Source organism: Toxotes jaculatrix, chromosome 7 (genome assembly GCF_017976425.1).
Source record: "Toxotes jaculatrix isolate fToxJac2 chromosome 7, fToxJac2.pri, whole genome shotgun sequence".
Taxonomy (NCBI): Eukaryota; Metazoa; Chordata; class Actinopteri; family Toxotidae; genus Toxotes; species Toxotes jaculatrix.
Window position 1 is genome coordinate 6,478,622 of NC_054400.1, and position 17,787 is coordinate 6,496,408.

The 17,787-nt window shown below is 39.0% G+C and overlaps 1 protein-coding gene across 1 annotated transcript in view; it reads right to left on the reverse strand.

The window, feature by feature from the left end:
* Positions 1-259: 259 nt before the first annotated feature.
* si:dkey-215k6.1 (transmembrane protein 132C) overlaps positions 260-17,787 on the reverse strand; it is a 215,121-nt gene continuing 197,593 nt past the window's right edge. The window contains exons 7-16 of the mRNA XM_041042341.1: positions 12,620-12,825; positions 8,728-8,791; positions 8,341-8,472; positions 7,861-7,938; positions 5,237-5,299; positions 4,430-4,558; positions 2,114-2,242; positions 1,620-1,919; positions 1,054-1,328; positions 260-887 (exon numbers count right to left, since the gene is read on the reverse strand). Coding sequence (XP_040898275.1) covers positions 260-887; positions 1,054-1,328; positions 1,620-1,919; positions 2,114-2,242; positions 4,430-4,558; positions 5,237-5,299; positions 7,861-7,938; positions 8,341-8,472; positions 8,728-8,791; positions 12,620-12,825 — 2,004 coding nt within the window. The remainder of the gene's footprint in view (positions 888-1,053; positions 1,329-1,619; positions 1,920-2,113; positions 2,243-4,429; positions 4,559-5,236; positions 5,300-7,860; positions 7,939-8,340; positions 8,473-8,727; positions 8,792-12,619; positions 12,826-17,787) is intronic.

The following is a 17,787-nucleotide window of genomic DNA, read 5'->3' on the forward strand; positions in this document are numbered from 1 at the left end:
CTACCATTGATTTCAGTGTGAGTTAGTGGTGAGAGTATGCTTTCCATAGCCTAAGGGGAGCTAAATTTAAGCATCCTCTACCGTATCTGTTCAATAATCCTCACCACATATCGTGTTGCTTTTACTGGTCTCATATTCCTCCCATTCTCCCTCCCTTCATCCACTGCAAAGGCATTACAGGTGAATTGTACTCATTGTCCATTCTCCCCCGCCTGCACTCACCATCTGCCCCTCCATTTCTCGGTCTATTTCCCATCAGTCACAGATTGTCTTGTAGCCTCTCCATGTAGGTTCTGATTTCAGACTGACCCAGGTCCATATCCTGACACACCCACTTGATGTCATCCTCACTCCCATTGGTCACCAGGACTGAAGAGTTGGTGTACGGGCCACCCCCACCTGAATTATCATTGGGCAGAACAGTGGCAAAAGACGTGAACTTGACGCGTTTGCGTTTGGCAGCTGCAACTGCAGCTGCAGTCGTGGCTCTGGGGGAATTATTGAGATGCTCCGCTTGGCCACTGGCATCTTTGCCACCAGTAGTGATTGCTGAAAGGCACTGATGCGGTTCTGGGACAGATCTGGGTAAGGTTTGCCCGTGGGTGATGCCCCTGTGTCCACCTGTGCTACCACTCCCACTAATAGTGCCCATGCCTGTGCCCACGCCCATCACCAAGGTGTTACCAGCCCCGTTCAGCAGGTACTTGTTCTCCTCGTACCCTCCTTCATTCCGGTCAATGATGGTGGTGCACTCATCTGAAAGCCCACCCTGGCATTGCTCAGAGTGGTCAGCTAAAAGGTCGGCTTCGTTGCCAAGCCACACCCAGTCATGGGCATGGTTCATGTTGCCTCCCGTCTCCAGAACGGGGACTTGCTTGTGACGGTATCTGCAGACAGGATAATAATTATTCTACTACTGAAGTACAATGTTGAACAAGTGCAATTTCAGGCTGTGCTTCCCAGCAAAATATTACTAAAACATTTTTATTTCTGAGTTCATATGCCAGGCTCAAATGATAAAAACACAAGTTCTCAATATTTCTACTGTTTTACCTGAAAGCAAAGCTGACACAGTTGATGAGGAAGACCAGTATTGCCAGACAGAATACTCCCAAAAGGGCATACATCCCAATCTCCAGGTCTGACAGGCCTCTGGTGGTGTGGGTCAGTTCACTGTCCCCAGTCCCTGGTACTTCCACTTGAGCCGGGTAGCTACTGTAGTCCCCTGCTTGGCTTGGACCGCTGCCTTGGCTGCTGCTGCTACCTCCACTGGCAGCTTTACCACCTGAAGCACGATGGGTTACTGTGCTCTTGGTCGTTGTGCTAACCTGGTGAAAGGAATTTAACACAAGCACGTGTTTTATTTCTATTTAAAGTGGGTTCCTTATATAAATGTTCATTCACCCAAACATTGTAGGTAAATAACTGTTACTAGTTTTTTTTTTTCTATTTTTCAATTTATTTTTTCATCAGTGTTGATGTTGTTCTCAATCCCTTGAATTACACAAGAATACAATAAAATTATACAATGACGGTGCAGCAAATTAAGATCCCTGTTTGTTGGAAATATCCCTTCTACAAAACTGCCAGCTCCTTGTTCATTCATTGTTTCTTCCCACCTTCCTCATGGCTCCTTCCTCTCGATCTACTGCTGCACTGTTGGACTTCCACTCTCCTCCATCCTTTGATCGGTGTTCACTGGTGCTGTTGTCCATCCCTCCTCCGTCTTCCTGTCCACCTCTTCCCATCTCACCTCTTTCCTCGCTCTTTGCTCCAAACTTCACCAAGATGTTGCCAACTCCAGACGCTAGCACGCTCTTCCTTTTGGACTTCTGACACGTCTCAGAGATGACCATCTCTACACGAACCAATGGCCCTTGTCCATCACCCTCTGCTACCACAATTGGCCAGTGCTGTTCCTAATTAAAAAAGACAATGAGGAGATGAACAAATGGGATGAACAAATAGAAATCATGTATGCTTCAACACACATGGGCCTTGGGTCAGGTTATGCTTGTCTAAAATGTATTATTTTCTAGCTTCTGTAAAGTTTTCATGGTGAGATTTCTAGCATCCTTTCTGTATTTGGTCAAGTAAAGGAAGCTGCCACTACCTGATTGGTTATGGAGATTACACTCTCATCCAGTGAGACAGCTGAAAGAAGGAAGTCCTTGGGATCATAGATATCAAGTGGTGTCACTGAACCATCACTGTACTGGATCCAGGCACTGATCACGGCTTCCTGTATTTAAAAAAACCCAAACCAAAACAAAACAAAAAACAACACAAACCACATAGGTTGAACTTTTGATGGTCTTAATGAAAAATATTTTGTATATAGGTGATCAAGCACTATTGATCAATTCCACTCTGCTATTTTTGTTGCAGAGAAAGTTCACCATTACATGAGCTATGGGCTATAACTTTGCCAGATTTGCTAGAGTTTAGGGAGATGATGCACAATTTTGCTAATTTGTCTGTGAGGGATCCCTGTGTCATTGATAAATGTTTACTTTCACAGGGTAGAAAGTGTGTTGCAATGTCAATTTCCAGATTTATTCCAGCGATCTGGCATTTGAAGCTGCACTAATTGAAGTTTTTATATGAAGAAAGGGTCATTTGACTATGTGAAGTGTTAAAGGTGTCACTCATAGTGACAAACCCACAGAGAATTATTACCCTCCATGACAGATTTTTATTTCTTACAGGCCCATAGCTCTTTTTTCAAACCTGCTTTTCTGATAGTATGGAGTAAAGTTATTCATTGGTGTTGGCCTTGGTAGCTTGAAAGTGTGATTTTATTTTATTTTATTTTATTTTTTTGAATGACTCAGCTGTTTGCATCTCCAACACAATGGAAAAAAACAGCATGTTGTTACTCTTGGAGCAAGATACAAAGAGAAACTAACTACTTCGTTTTGTGCACAGACACTCTTTCTCTGACTCGCTGGTCTTTTTTCTCCATTGTCCATGTCCTCCAATAGAATGTGGTGAAAGACATAAAAGAAGAATGTTTTTTGTTTTCTTCTAGCAGCAGCTATTCCATAAATAAAAACAGTTCAGCAGAGAATGTATTTTTCTCTGCTTGTCTTTAAGTGATCCTGCTTCACTAATTTCCCTTGATAAAACCTATTGCTTTCTTTAATCAGAACACAGAGAAGATTGTGTAGGTATAACACAACAAAAACATCCCTACAAAAGTAATTAAACTCCAATGTGAGGAACAACACAATATCTCTTTCCCTACCTTTATTTTCACATTAAATTGCCATTTTTCCTTGCCTCCTACATTCCCTTATTTCGCCCCCTCTTTTCCTCTTCTGTTTTTCACCTCTATTCACCCTATTTTGTTCTCCTCGTTACTTTCCCTCTCCATAGTCACTTCATCTTTCCACAGGTAATGGTGAATGATGTAGATAAAAGTAGGAAAAGAAAAAGAAATTAATGTTTGAATAAAATGCAGGATCAGATCTATATTTTCATCGTAATGAGCTTCTTCTCATCCAGTTAGCCCTTGGACAGAAATTATAACGGGGGGTATTGTTTGATAAAAAAAAAAAAAAGAAAAAGAAAAGGAAGGAGAATGGAAGCTCGGAGAAAGAGAGAAAGGGAAGGTGTGAGGGATAATAGCTTGAGATAGTGTGATAAAATAACCCTTGGCAATGTGATTAGAGAGTCGGGAACAGCTTGTAACATGGTAGCCTGGCAATATTGTCTGTATGTGGGTGTTGGTGAGTGTGTATGGTTTTTATGTGTGTGCGCATGAGTGTGTTTTTCTGTAGGCAGTGGATGGTTATGTACTGTGTAACGGAGCAAGAGTGGAGAAAAGAGAACTGTAAAAAGTATTTAAAATCTTTATATCATGTTTATTTATAATTTTGTTGGACATGTACTGCATAGTGATTTCAACTGAACATTATCACAAAACTGAATGAAAAACTAACTGCCTTTATTTGGCAGTTTCTAGTTAACAATAAAGAGTTTTTTTTTTTTATGGAGTTACATTTCTGGCATGGACTGCCATTAAATAAATAAATAACTGGTATTAACTGTAGCCAAGTAGTGCTACAGCCTAGAAGTTACGCACTTCTATTAGAAACTGATCATGGAGGAGATAGCAGCAATATTGTGTCTTCAATACCAAATTACTGTTTAAGATCTTTGATTACAACCTTGGGGGTATTACCGTAGAGATGGGAACAGCTTAAGATGTAGTCCATCAGTTTACGTGTGTGATACAAACCTAAAGGCAGTGAGGTGTTTATGTATGTTCATCACGTTTCTGCATGTGCAAGCTAGATTCTGAAAATCTGATAAATACAGCCCTGGGACGATATGATATCTTGCAAAGATGTTGATATTTTGATCCCTCTGTGTGTGTATGTGTGTGAGAGAGTGTATGAATGTATGTACCTATATTACCTCCTACCTGTTTGGGTATGTGTAGCAGGTCTGTAGCTGTAGTCGTTAGCTGGATAGCCTGGTTATTTCCAGGACTTGCTGTCATACTGAGGGACAGAGATGCAACCAGCTGGACTCCCAGGTCTGTGATGGTAACCTAGACAAACAAGAGATACTGTAGATCATTCACAGAACCAGCCAATGAAAGAGCTTCAGTTTTGTTTGCTCCCCTTTTAGTGGCTAGAAAGGACAAGAAAGGGATGGTTGTTAAATAGATAAGGTCTCGTTCAAGTGCATCAGACGATTGTTTTGTATATAAAAAGAATAGAACATAAATCATTTTCAAGGTGGGGTAGGTCAAACACCTTTTGAAGTATAATGCAATTTTGATAAACCCTGTGGGGAAATCAGGCAGTTGAAACTGCATTGTAACAGAGTTCAGTGGCAAAATTAAAATGAAGGCATACATCAGCATATAATATATATAAATGACAATTTTAAGACACTGAACATGCAAAGTATAAAAACAAGTCAGAATGAATGAACAGTAATGGATGACCTTATGAACACTACCAAATCACAGTACCTTTCTTATGCCTTGTTAAACCATAGCATGGACTGATGCTTCATCACTCAGTTTGAATACTTTGGGTTCAGTGTCCACAAACAGTGTCCTAATAACTGTGTTTACTTGTGAGCCACTCACTATTACACTCAATATTGGCCCCAAACCAGTGATCTGCAAGATGGGATTTAATAACACACAATCATAATACATGCCAATAAAATGGACCTACATCCTAAACACATGAAATTAAGCAGTATGGTATTTTACCTTGTCATCCAACACTGTCACAGTCTTCTCTGCAAGGATAGAGTCAGACAGCGGGGACAAAACCTGCAACGAAACATCAAAAACACATGAATAGTTATGAAATGACATGAAGTTCAAATTTAAATGAAGTTTTAAGTTTTCACTACCTGAAATTAATCTGCATTATTAGAGTTGCAGAGGAGTTTACATTTACTCATGAGCAATTTCATCCAAAGGTGAGTTCCTATAAGCATTCATCAGAAATTTGCACTCTGTGACAGCTATACATTTCCTTCTCTAACACCTGGTGTCTGGAAGGTCAAATCCTAAATGACACAGTAAATAAACTGCAAAATCCAAGTGTAAGGACATCCCACTACTGATGAGCTGATTGTCTGGAATGACAGCTTGTGTCTCAAAATATAAAAAAAAAAACAGTGAAAACAACACGATCTTTAGGATCAAGATGCATGAAGTGGAGAAAATTAGGAAGCAGAGGTACATAACATACCATATGTTATAGAAAACTGTGGATGACAATACAGGAGAGAGGTGAAAGAAAAAAGCTTTTGTTGTTGTCTCTGTGATTATTGCCTTAAGGTGACAGTGAAGTGTTTTAACACTGTCAGAGGAGCAGTGAGAGCTGGTTAACACGGCAGAGCTTTGGGCCACATAGACTGACAGCATCTGTTAAAGTTAGGAAACCAATGCACACAAAACACACACGGGCTGATGAAGTGTGTTTTGTCTGTACTCGTCACAGGATGTTATCTACCATGTCTTCAACTCACATGACGATACTTCTAATTTTTGTATAAAGAAAATGTTGGTTCGGAAACACTGCTGCTGTCATTTCACATCTATGACACAGTGTAACACACAATACACCACTCTCTCTCTCTCTCTCTCTCTCTCTCTCACACACACACACTGTGTTCCTGTCTGTCTCCCAGCTGTGCCCCACTGCGTCAGCATTCAGCTTAGCATAAACAAAGCACAAGACCAAAACTAAAGATCTGAAAGACAGCCAGTGAAAAGAGAAGAGAGACTGTATGAGTGAGAAATGGTGAGCAAGCAAGAGTGAAATAAATGGACTAGGTGTCAGAGAGAGAGAGACAATGACAAATAGAAGAGGACAGAAAGTGAGAGGGGGCAGAAAGAAGGAGCGCAAAAGAGATTGGGGTACAGATGGAGAGAGGGAGCAGCAGACAGACAGTGATAGAGATTAGGAGCCCCGTGTTGTAGTGTACTACTCCGCCCGGCGACAGGAGGACAGGCAGATCTGATTGGTGTACAAAGAAAATCTCTCAGTGAACGAATCGGGGCGTCAAACTCAATCCCACCCTTAGCGAGGTAACAAAATGCAATGATTGACAGCTCTGGGATTGCTCTTCAAGACAGACAGAGAATAAGAGAGCGAGAAAGAGAGACTTGGGGGGAGAGAGGAGAGAGAGAAGGGGAGGACAGGAAGAAGCGAGACTCAAGGAGATGGAGCTTGGGGCTAAAATTGAAATGTCAAACTATCAAATGACGGCTGTCGACTCTGGCATCTCGATGGGAATGCTGGGTAAATTCTCTCTCCTGGCTCCCAAACAGAGCACAGCTGTCTGTATGTGTGTGTATCTGTGTATGGGTGCATGCACGCAGCAGTCCCCAGTCAGACAGAGGCGAACGCACATTCAGCTGTTCCCCAATATCCCCTGTCGCTGCACTGAACTCAACGCCAACCCACTTCTAACACATGCACAACACACTCTACAGAGCAATCATGCAAATGTAAGCACTTAGAATGAAATTTGATCCTGAATCATAAAAATATATAATTTATATACTGTTACATGAAAGATGTGGATGTAATATAATAGGACGGAATATAACAAAAACTGTACTGACTATGACTGTGACATATTTAGTGGTTTTGCCTCGGCTCAGCTATATAATGGTACACCAGTAATGTAAGACAGTAAGCCACAGGACGGTCCTCCACTGTCACATTCAGTCACAATGGGCTGGCTTATTGGAATGCAGCAAGTGCACAAGTGTGTTCACTGTGTGCCAATGTAAGTGTGTGTCTGTGTGTAATTGCTGAACATCACACTGAGATGTCAGGGCCAAATCCGACAGTTAATTGTGGCTAATTGTGTAACGGGCTGGCAGGGGAGGCTTATAACTGCAAGAGAGGAAGAGGAGAGGAAGACAGAGAGGATAATGTTTACATCACTGGAGTGCTTATGGCTGCAACGTGAGTTTCCAAATTACACTGAGCTTCACATAATCATACATTTTCAGCCATCTTTTTCTACACTTCTTGTCCGACAAGTGATTTCTGAATCCTTAAGATGCAATGCTGGGATAGTTTGTATTTAGTGAATGGGTCATACCAGAGGTGGTCAGTTTCTAAACTTTATACTAAAAGTTGGATCAGTCTGGCAGACTTTGATGTCACATAAGAATATTTGGACAATTTATTTATATATTTTATGTTTCATTCTCAGGCTGGAATATGAAGGTCAATATACGCTGCTTCAGTTAGGAGAATGGGTTGTTTTGGAACATCATTATGAACTGAAATAGTTTAAAATAATGTGCAAGAGAACAGACTGGATTACTAGTACTGTCTTTAGAGTAGAACAGAAGGTACATACCTGTATAGTGGTGATCCCCAAGTCCCGCCCGATCAAAATTCGTCCATCTATCAGTCTGGCAATGCGAGGATCTTCTACCTGTGAAGCATGGAGACAGTTTCAACTTCAGTTTTATTTACTTTATTTATTACTAGTGTTTTAGGCTTTTGTGCATTTATCCTGGATTAGTGCAACATAAAATTGTACAATTTAACTATTATTCAACAGCCAAACATCTGTCCTAACAGGAAAGATACTGTCTGGTTCAACATTTTGGGAAAGATACTCTTTACCTTTAGGCAAGCTTTACCACCTCCTTCCAGTCTCAGTTCTAAGCTAAGCTAATCACTTCCTGGCTCTAGCTTCATAATGCAAAGACATTTACACTAATCATCTCATCTCACCTCACTCTCAGAAGAGTGTTTTTCCTCAAATGTTTAACTATTCATTCCTGTCAAGGAAGAGTGTGTAAGCATATGTACATATTTGGTACATAACTACCTTTAGCTGGTCCAAGACCAAGTGCGTTATATCTGCTTGCCAGTCCGCACCCAACATGTAAACCATCTCTCCTCCTGGGTCAGAGGGCTCGGCAACAAAATGCGTGAGGACCCGCACCAAGGCATACTGGTACTGAAATGTCAAGAGAAAGGCAAATTAGACCCTAATGCTTAACCGCGCAATATATTATTGTGAGCTAACAGAAAAATAGTACACAATAATACTGCACAGTATCTTAAACCAACTGAAGCTAAATGGTAATAGTAAGTCCTGCTTCTTTTTCAGTTTGTAGTAGAACATCTCTCACTGTTTTCACAGATACTGGCATTGAGGAAAAGATTTAAAGAAAACTTTAAAAGTGTGATATGAAAAGCAATCACAGAATACCTGAAGGGTGCAGCCTTTGCCCTTCTTCTCATCATCCTCATCATCTTCACTGTCTCTGGTAGGCCTGGGAAGAGAAGAGGTAAATGACAAAGCCAGAGAAAAAGAGAGAACTCAGGGTGGGATTATCTGGTAATTAAATGTCACTTTTATACTTTGCACTCTACAGTAATCTGAAGTATAATCTCTGCTCCAAGTTACACTCACAGTCAAAGAAAGAATCTTCAGTTTTTTATCCAACTGTAATACCTTAAACACTGCAGTGATATCGTGCATTTCTTGGAATGCCTGGGTGGGAAAAAAAAGTAACTAAAAGCACGTTTTTCTTAAACACCTAAACTATTGTAACTTCACTTAGAAACTAAAATCCCTCATGAATGCAGCCACACAACATGTGAGTGAAACATTTCAAAAGGCTACATCTCTAAGAGACACATTCAAAAAGCGGTCACATAGTAAGAAAACAGTCTTGTGAAACTGCTGAAACGTTCTTTATGCTTAAAGCACAAGGCATCTCCCAGGTCCCAGGGCAATAAGTTGTGGCATGTCCTTGATATGTTGTCTCACCAGAGATACTTTAATAAAAATGATTCTGCTTTTATAAAAAGTATAAAAATGTAGTGTGTGAAGTTTCTCAATACCTAATATCACTAACACCAAATAATCTTTGTCTCTGACACAAAATTATTTTGTTGTTGACAGGCTTGAGAGTAGTATTGGTTTGTCGCCATTCTCTAGTGGTTTAAATCATTACATTAATCCTCTGTTGTTTTTAGATGTATGGAGGCCCACAAGGATCAATTCTTGAACTTCTCCTGTTTAATCATTATAGGTTCTACATTGCTCTGCCATCAGCAAACCAAACATCAGTTATCACTGACACACTACACTTCACACACCACTTTTCATAGTGTCCAGATGTTATTCTGTAAGCACTGTAGACTCTATATTTTATTGAAAGCTATTTGTCTGTGGATGGTATCATCGAACATATTTTAATTTTGTTTTTATTTTGTTTTGACATACTGTAAAGAAGTACACTACAAATGTTGTTGATTTGGCCCTTCCTGATGCAGCCTGGGTTTGGGGAGCCAGGAACTGAACCACCGACCCAGGGATCAGTGGCAAATTTGCTGGTAGAGCCCCCAAAAAGAAACACTCTAATCATTCTACTCATTCTAAAAGACTCTCACAGCACGCCTCAACCAGTAGCAAAACATATTTCTTCATAACCTTTTCTTAACTTAACCTTATACTTGTTAAAGAACAAAAACACAGCAGTAGTTCGACAATTTGCAGTAAATCTGCACTGAATTCATCTGTACACGTCACCTCTGTGGTGTTGCTTTGTCATCACACACACACACACAAATAATATGAAAAGCATATACTTGGTGTAATTTCACAGCTGATGCGGCTGAATAATCAGTCTCAAATGAAGAAATAAAATGAATCCAAAAGTGCTTGGATGCGCTATCAGTGTTAAAACAGAAAACCTCTTTCCCTTGCTTCCTAGTTGAGGATCTATGTTTCTCTCATATACACAGCCACACACAAAGAAACACACATGATTTGTTCTTTACCTCCCTCTGTGAAATATCTACACAATACCAAATGTAGGCAGGCCCACACAGGACGGACACACACACACACACACACACAGGACTACCTCTGTGTCCTATAACTGTCCTGGAGTGTGAAACCCAGGTAATATTACAGGAATTCTCTTTCCATTTCCTAGTGTCCCAGTCGCGCATGTGTCTCTGTGAGAGTGTGTGCCTAATAGTGCTTGTGTTTCACTCTGTGAGATAGTGGTTAGGGTAGATGTAGGTGTGTATGTTTGTGCGTGTGTGTGTGTCTGTTTGTGTCTGTGAGTGCACGCTAGTTGGTGGCTATCTGAGCAGAAATTGGCGAAATTGAAAAATAGGCCTAGCAGAACAGAATGGAAGGGCGACAAGATGGGGAATAGAGGCAACACACACACACACAAATGACCATACACACACACACACACACTTACTGATACCCATGTACCAACACACACACAAATGCACAATCAAACACAGAGGCACAGAAGTAAGCAGGTAAGAAAAGACATGCAGACCACTAGGAACAGGTTTTTTAGAACGCGAGAAAGAAAGGGCACATGCATATTTTAGCTGATTTTCAACTGAATCTGTGTGTTGCAAGTTAATAAGTGTTTGATGTTATTAAAACTTGAGCTTCAAAAACATTTCCTTGTAGTGACTCTGATTTTAAGTTTCAGAGACTAAGTAGGAAGCTGTGAATCTAAACGATGAGAAGGCTAGAAAGCAGAGAGCACACTTCTGTAAAGGCTCAGTAGTCTCACTGCATAAATCCAGATCTGCATTAAAATTTATATTTTTATTCAAGTAAGATCTGCAGTTCATGAGAAAACAATCTAGTGTTTTAATGTGAAGTAATCCTTCAAAAAAAAATCCTTAATCGGCAGCTTAGTCTGAAACCACTAATCATTTATTCCTTTGCTTAAATTTCCACCAAATGAAATAAAAAATAAGCCGAGTTTTTGAGAAAGAGTGTCATATAAAAAAAATAAGCATACAAAGAAACTGAAGAATAAAATAAGAAACAGATTTAGATAAAAAATGTAGGAAATTGTAGGTTTAGAAACAGTACAGTGTGTGTATATATGTGATATATGTTATATATATATGTTATATATATGTTAGATAGATAGATAGATAGATAGATAGATAGATAGATCCACACATCAACATCCTGTAACTGACCCACATTTCATACATCTCACATTTCTGAAAGTGTGTGTGTGTGCGTGTTTAAGTGAGTGAATGCTTCATTCAGTGGCAATGATGCTAAAGCCATAATAGCTGTCATCAGTATAGCCAGGCAGGCCTTGACCTCATAGGAAATTATAGACTGGCTGGAACAATATGTGCTCTCAACTGCTCCATTCAATAAGCACTACATCACACGCACACATGCGCACACACAAAGACACACACCTTGCCTTGCTTCATTCTTTCTTTCTCTCGCTTGTTCGCAGAGATACACACTTACAGCTTAAGATTTATCATAAAATAAAATCACATACAACGATGATTCAAACACTCTCTTTCTTTTCTTGTTTTTTTTTTAATGCTGAAAATTCTGAAAAAATGCTGAAAAGGTTTTTTTAATTGGAGAAACAATGTGCATTGACTGCCTTCTCAAGCTGAACAATTGCATGGACGGAGGTAAGAGCTACAGCCAAAGTTCAGAATATATCTACCTTATATTTCATCATCAATATTAGGATTAACTTTGAATGTGCCTACTGTAGCTAAACTAAAACAAGTTAGATAGTTGAGATCACCTGGTTATGATCCACATTTTACCTTGTCTGCCATCAGCATTCAATTAAAAAGAAAGGAACCAATTTCTTTTGCATGTGACACAAAAATTAATTACATTTATTATTCATTTAAAAATACATCTATTTATCTTATTTTACAATGTTACATACTCCCCTCTCTTTGCCTGGAGAGGCTATAAGCTAGAAGTAGACTGATAAAATTTTCCAGGTTGATATTAGCTTATTAGAGATATACAGTATTGTACCAGGGCATAAATCAAAACATTGTTGCACAGAAAATGCTAAAAATTAGAGAGATAATTCAGAAACAGTGTTGCTGTTCCAGTCTGTCCACCACTTAATACATAAAAGGATATAAAATCAAAGGAATGATTCCAGGCAAGCGGAGGGCAGGCAAGCAGCCTAATTATTTTTGCAACATGTATCAGAGCAATGTAGGTGAAATGTTGAGCATTTTAAGCAACAAACTGATACTAACGCTTATACCTTTCACTGTATGTTTCCCTCCCTCGTTCCCTCAAGGTCAGACAGGTAAATTACCTCTTGTTAGTGATGATTGGGACCCTCCAGCCTTTGACCTGGCTCAGCTCGGTATCTGACACATCTATCTGCAGAGGTAGCTTGGGAACCCAGACGGTGAGATGCAGCTGAGCAGATAGGTGCAGGTAGGTGAAGTTGACTGCCAGAGACTGTCGACCATGCATTTCTTTACCGTTCACCAAGACCTGGTCACAGTTTGTGGATACCTGAACAGAGGAACAGAGTAAAAGAGGAGAAAGGAGAAAAATGAGTTGGGCTGAGTTTAGAACAACACACATGCAGAGTCTGACATTTTTAATTGACCTTAAATAGACCTGAATCAATGATTTCCACAGATACAGCCTGTTTTGTTCTTAAGCACAGCCTGGAGCAAGTGCTCATCAGAATATTTGTGCTCTTGTGGCAAATAAGATATTTTGCCACTGATTGCTTACATTTTTATCTTGTAAAGTACTTTGGAACACTGTTTTGCAAAGTGCCCTATAAAGGTTAATAATATGCCTCTGTAACTTCTTCCTGCCACGTCAGTGGCATTTTGGGTTTGTGAAAACCCAGGCATCTCTAGTCACCTCCACCAATCTGAAGCAATGTGTTAAATGTGCAACATGCAACATTCAAAAAACAGTAAATCGCATTAATTTTAAGACATTAGTATAATTACTTTGAACACATAAGACCACCTATGAGATTACTGGCAACCTTTGCATTGCATTGCAATTGTGTGCCCACGGATCTAAGCGGAGATCTGTTGTAAAATATGAGGAGGGCTAAAGAGGAAGGAGAAACATTGTCTTTGTTAGAGGAATTATAAAATAAAACTATACAGCTGACAACATTAGTATTAATAGAGACGGTCTGGTATAAGTTATCTTAAAAAACATGGTTTAAATATTAAACCATGTTTAGATAAGATATTCACTGCCTCAAGTGTTTGAACATGACTTACGATATGTTAAAACAAACAAAATGCATATTTATTATTACTAAAACACTGCAGATAGCATCTGTTTGAAAATAAAAACATCCTTTATGTTTACGAGTTTTCATAGACAGCCAAATTGATAGAAAACGTATTTTTCTTATAAAACCAGACTGAACTTACTTAATGTCCTTAAAAGCACCATCCCCTGTTTTCTTTTTCCGTAATTATGGAAATGAATACATCTAGTTTTCTAACAGTATTATTCAAATTAAACTGATGCTGTGAAGTGCAAAAAATGTATGTAGACAGTGGATTATTATGGTTGCATTTCAGAAAGTGGACAGCACCCTTACAAACAATATGACAGGCAGAACAATGGAAAGCCTGGATTTTAGTCAGTTTCATTTTCACCCTCTTCATTTGTCTGACTGTGTGACTGATCGAGTTGACATTTTTTGAACAAATCATCCCACATGTTTTATCAACAATGGATTCATACAAGAAGGAAACTGATCATAACCCAATGTGGGCATAATGCGATGGTGGTCGCAATAAAAGTATGGTGTGTATGCAGTAGTTTATATAATATTAAATCAGGATTTGTGTGTTATACTGCACCTGTCCAGCAACATTACTGCAGCGGAGCCAAAAAATAATAAATAGAAAAAAATCAGTGCTTACAAAAACTAGTTTTTCTGTTGACAGCTAACATTTTCGTCAAAAGATCTAGTGATGGTAAGCTCAGAAGCTCAGCAAGTATGAAAGAAAAGCAAAGACAAGAGAAAACTCTCTAAATGTAGAAAAGACAAACCCATAATGAGAGCAAATATTAAATTATATCAATTCCTGCAAAACTGTAGTATATATTTACTGTCATTCCATCTCTCTCTGTCCCTCCCTCTCATTATTTGTGATTCTTTTTTTATCTTCACAGCCACTCACCCATTCCTGGCATGTATAAAACTTCTCCTCCCACTTTTTCTTTACCCTACTCTTATCCTCCCTCTCTCGGATTTTTTCCCCTTTTTATTTCTTACAGCCTCTTTCATCTCTCCGCACTACACTTACCTTGCTCACTTGTTTCTTTCTCCCTTTGCCTTCCTATTTCATCTCAGCTTTACATTTAACGTGCAACCCTTTCTGTTTTTCTGCCTCATATAGCACTGTCTTGAGCTCAGTGCCTGTAGGCCTCAATCCCACTTTAAATTCATTCTGTGGCTCTGTTTTAAATGCATATATGTACTTAAACCAGTAATTTACCTGGGGTAGAGTTCCCAAGTGTTTATGCTCTTTTTCAGCAACACCCTCCTTCACATTCACCCAGTCAGACGCATTCATTCCAGACCATCAGTGGTCTTTTTTATCTGATTAGTTTTAGTTTGCTAGCCTGCACAGTTTTTTCTAAGGTTCTGTCTTACTGCTCTTGAATCCCCTAAGACAGTCGTTTCCAGATCCAGATAGTTTTCTCAAGGTTTAGTAGAAATGAAAATGGCCCAAAGTAATGCTCCATGTCCACAAGATGTGTAAGGGGTGTTCAGACAGAGGTAAACAGACAGTTTACATGTTACTTATATCACTAAATATGATTTTAGTATTCTAATTTTAATGATACACTAATTTATTCAAACTGATAACTGATTTGGTGTCATTACACCACCATTAGCTTTGCTAGCATTGGCTAACAGTTTTTAGTAGTACCTCAAAAAGTAAAAAGTAAAAAAGTTAAATATGTAAAGCAGTGGTCCATCAATCAAAATTTATCTGGTGAAGGATTTAGCAAAAATTTGAATACTAAAATACTGACTTCAGGTTTTGCATCAGGTTCTGACTAATTATTGTTGTGCTTTCCTGATAAACACAAACATCAACACGCAGGATCTACACACACTTTGTGTGGTGTGACAGTTTTTCTGGCTTCCTTATGAAACTCTTTGATCTCAAAAGAGGTTAACATTTTGTGCATCAGAGTTAAACCATTTCCTCTCTATCTCCTCTCACCTTTTAATTTCTTTCAATTTTACTTTCTTCTTTTTGCTTCCGCTCCCCAAACATAAAAGGAAAGGTGCCCAACCCTTCTCCTCTCCGCTTCCTATGTTCAATTTCTCTTTTTCTTCTCTGCCTTTAACTTTCTTTACATCTCTCTCAACCGCCACCATTTCCCTCTCTTGACCCCTCTTTTTCTTTTGTCTCCACCTCACCCTCCCTCCCCCATTGCACAGTCTCCCCCTTCATCTTCCTCTCTCTCTGAAACCTGATTTACCGCTTGTTAACATCAAAGGGATGTTAGACTGTTGGTGCCTCAAACTATTTCTCCAAATCATTTTTATATTCCAGGTGTAAATCAGTGTGAAAACTGCACTTGGTTTGTGTGGCAGGGTTCAGTTTCCAATGAAGGTATAAGACAGCAGAAGTCAGAGAAATGCGCAATGGTTCTGTTTGAACTACTGCTGTAGCCATTGTCCAGGTCTATCATTTTAACCACAGGTATGCTGAATTACTTCTGCTTTGTGGCTGAATGCCCCAAAGGAACATTTGACAAAAATCAAGTTTTAATTAAGTTTGTCAGTATTTGGAAAGTTTGGGGAAATGTTTGACAAACAAAGCTAGCAATTAACTGGTGAAAATTTAGCATTTAATAGCTTAAGAGCCAGATATTTCCCTCAGGAGTTAATGGAGACCAAAAACTGAACGGTGACAGAAGGACTAATATTCATCAGGTTGATAGAAACAGGACTCAAAATGAATGTTGCTAATGTCGCTCCATATTAGCCAGATATGTGTGCTAGCAAGTTCATGAAAATTCAAAAGGTGATAATATGTCAGTGTTGTGGTTGTTTTTACTGTCACCAAGTGGTCAAAAATCAGTTATTGCAGGTTTAAAAACAGCAAAGGGAAGAATTACATACTGTAGCCTACTTGAGAAGAAGGGTTTTCATGCTGAGACAGAAAACTGGTCTTGTATATTTCCTGAATATTTCTTTTCTTGCAGTTTTTCATTTAGATTCATTATCTGTCTAATTCTTATTTTTTGTTCCTGTTAAATTCTCTTTTAACTTTTAGTACATTCTCTTTGCTGTGTCTCAAAAAACCCCCAAAACAAAACAAAACTGACTCACGAGAGATACCAGAGACAAGATGTGGAGATGGTTAGGGTTAGGGGTGGAAAATAAGAGAGCTTGTTGAAAGACACTGTCTGATCTTTTTATTTATATACATACAAATAGTTTTTCTGAATGAGCAACTACAATTTTTTGTGTTTATGAATGTGTCATCTGTGATATTCCTGAATTAGTTCAAGTAAAGTAATGATTCACAAAAATATCTAATAGTGGGTAGGATAGCATTTCTGAATAGATGGCTTCATATATCAACTTTGTGCTCTGTTTCTGTCACAGAGGGGATTAGATTAAATTTTAATGGTTCTCAAAGAAAAACAGAGCAGAATAAAATAGAAACTTTAACAGTAGACATTAGTTTGTCCCTGTGGAGTCTGAAAAATCTTCTAAATATGAGAGACCAGTCATATTCACTTTGGAGAGAGCAGGACACAAACACTACATGAAGCTTTTAACTTCAAAAAGCTTCATAAAATTTTGGTTAAAACAAGGATCCTGAAACTCTTAAAATAATAAACATGATTTTACCCTTAAAAATTCAAAGTGCTATCGCAAACGCACTCGCAGACACGCAGTAAAGAACACACACACAGAGCTGACCACAATCACACAAACAAACACAAGAAGCAAAACCTGACACACACAGACTTAGAACGAGTGTATTGGTGTTTTTGCAAGTAAACAGCTGAGTTGGAGATTTGAGGACACTGAAGAATGGATTTAATCTCTCTGTTTCTAAGAAAGACAGAGAAAGAGAGAGAGCGAGAGCAGGGCAAACTGGAGCGAGAACGAGAAGGAAAGTAAAACAGGAAAAAACTGAAGGAGAGTAAAGAAAAACCAGTGAGAAAAAGTAGCAGAGAGAAAGTAAAAGTGTGGAGCTCAGCAGTTAGGACTTGTTGAAAACACAAAGGCCAGGAAAACTGTCTTCACGTTCATCAAATACCACAAACAGCTCCACAACAGTTGTACAAACCTCAATTGCTGAAAACTTTCCTTACTTCTCAGCAACAGTTCAAAGGAAAACAGAGACTGTTTAAAATATGTACTGGTAGAAAGTAGTGGTGGAATCCGATTCACGTTTTTATGACTTAAAAAGCAAAGATGGACACGCAGTCTCACATACACACACA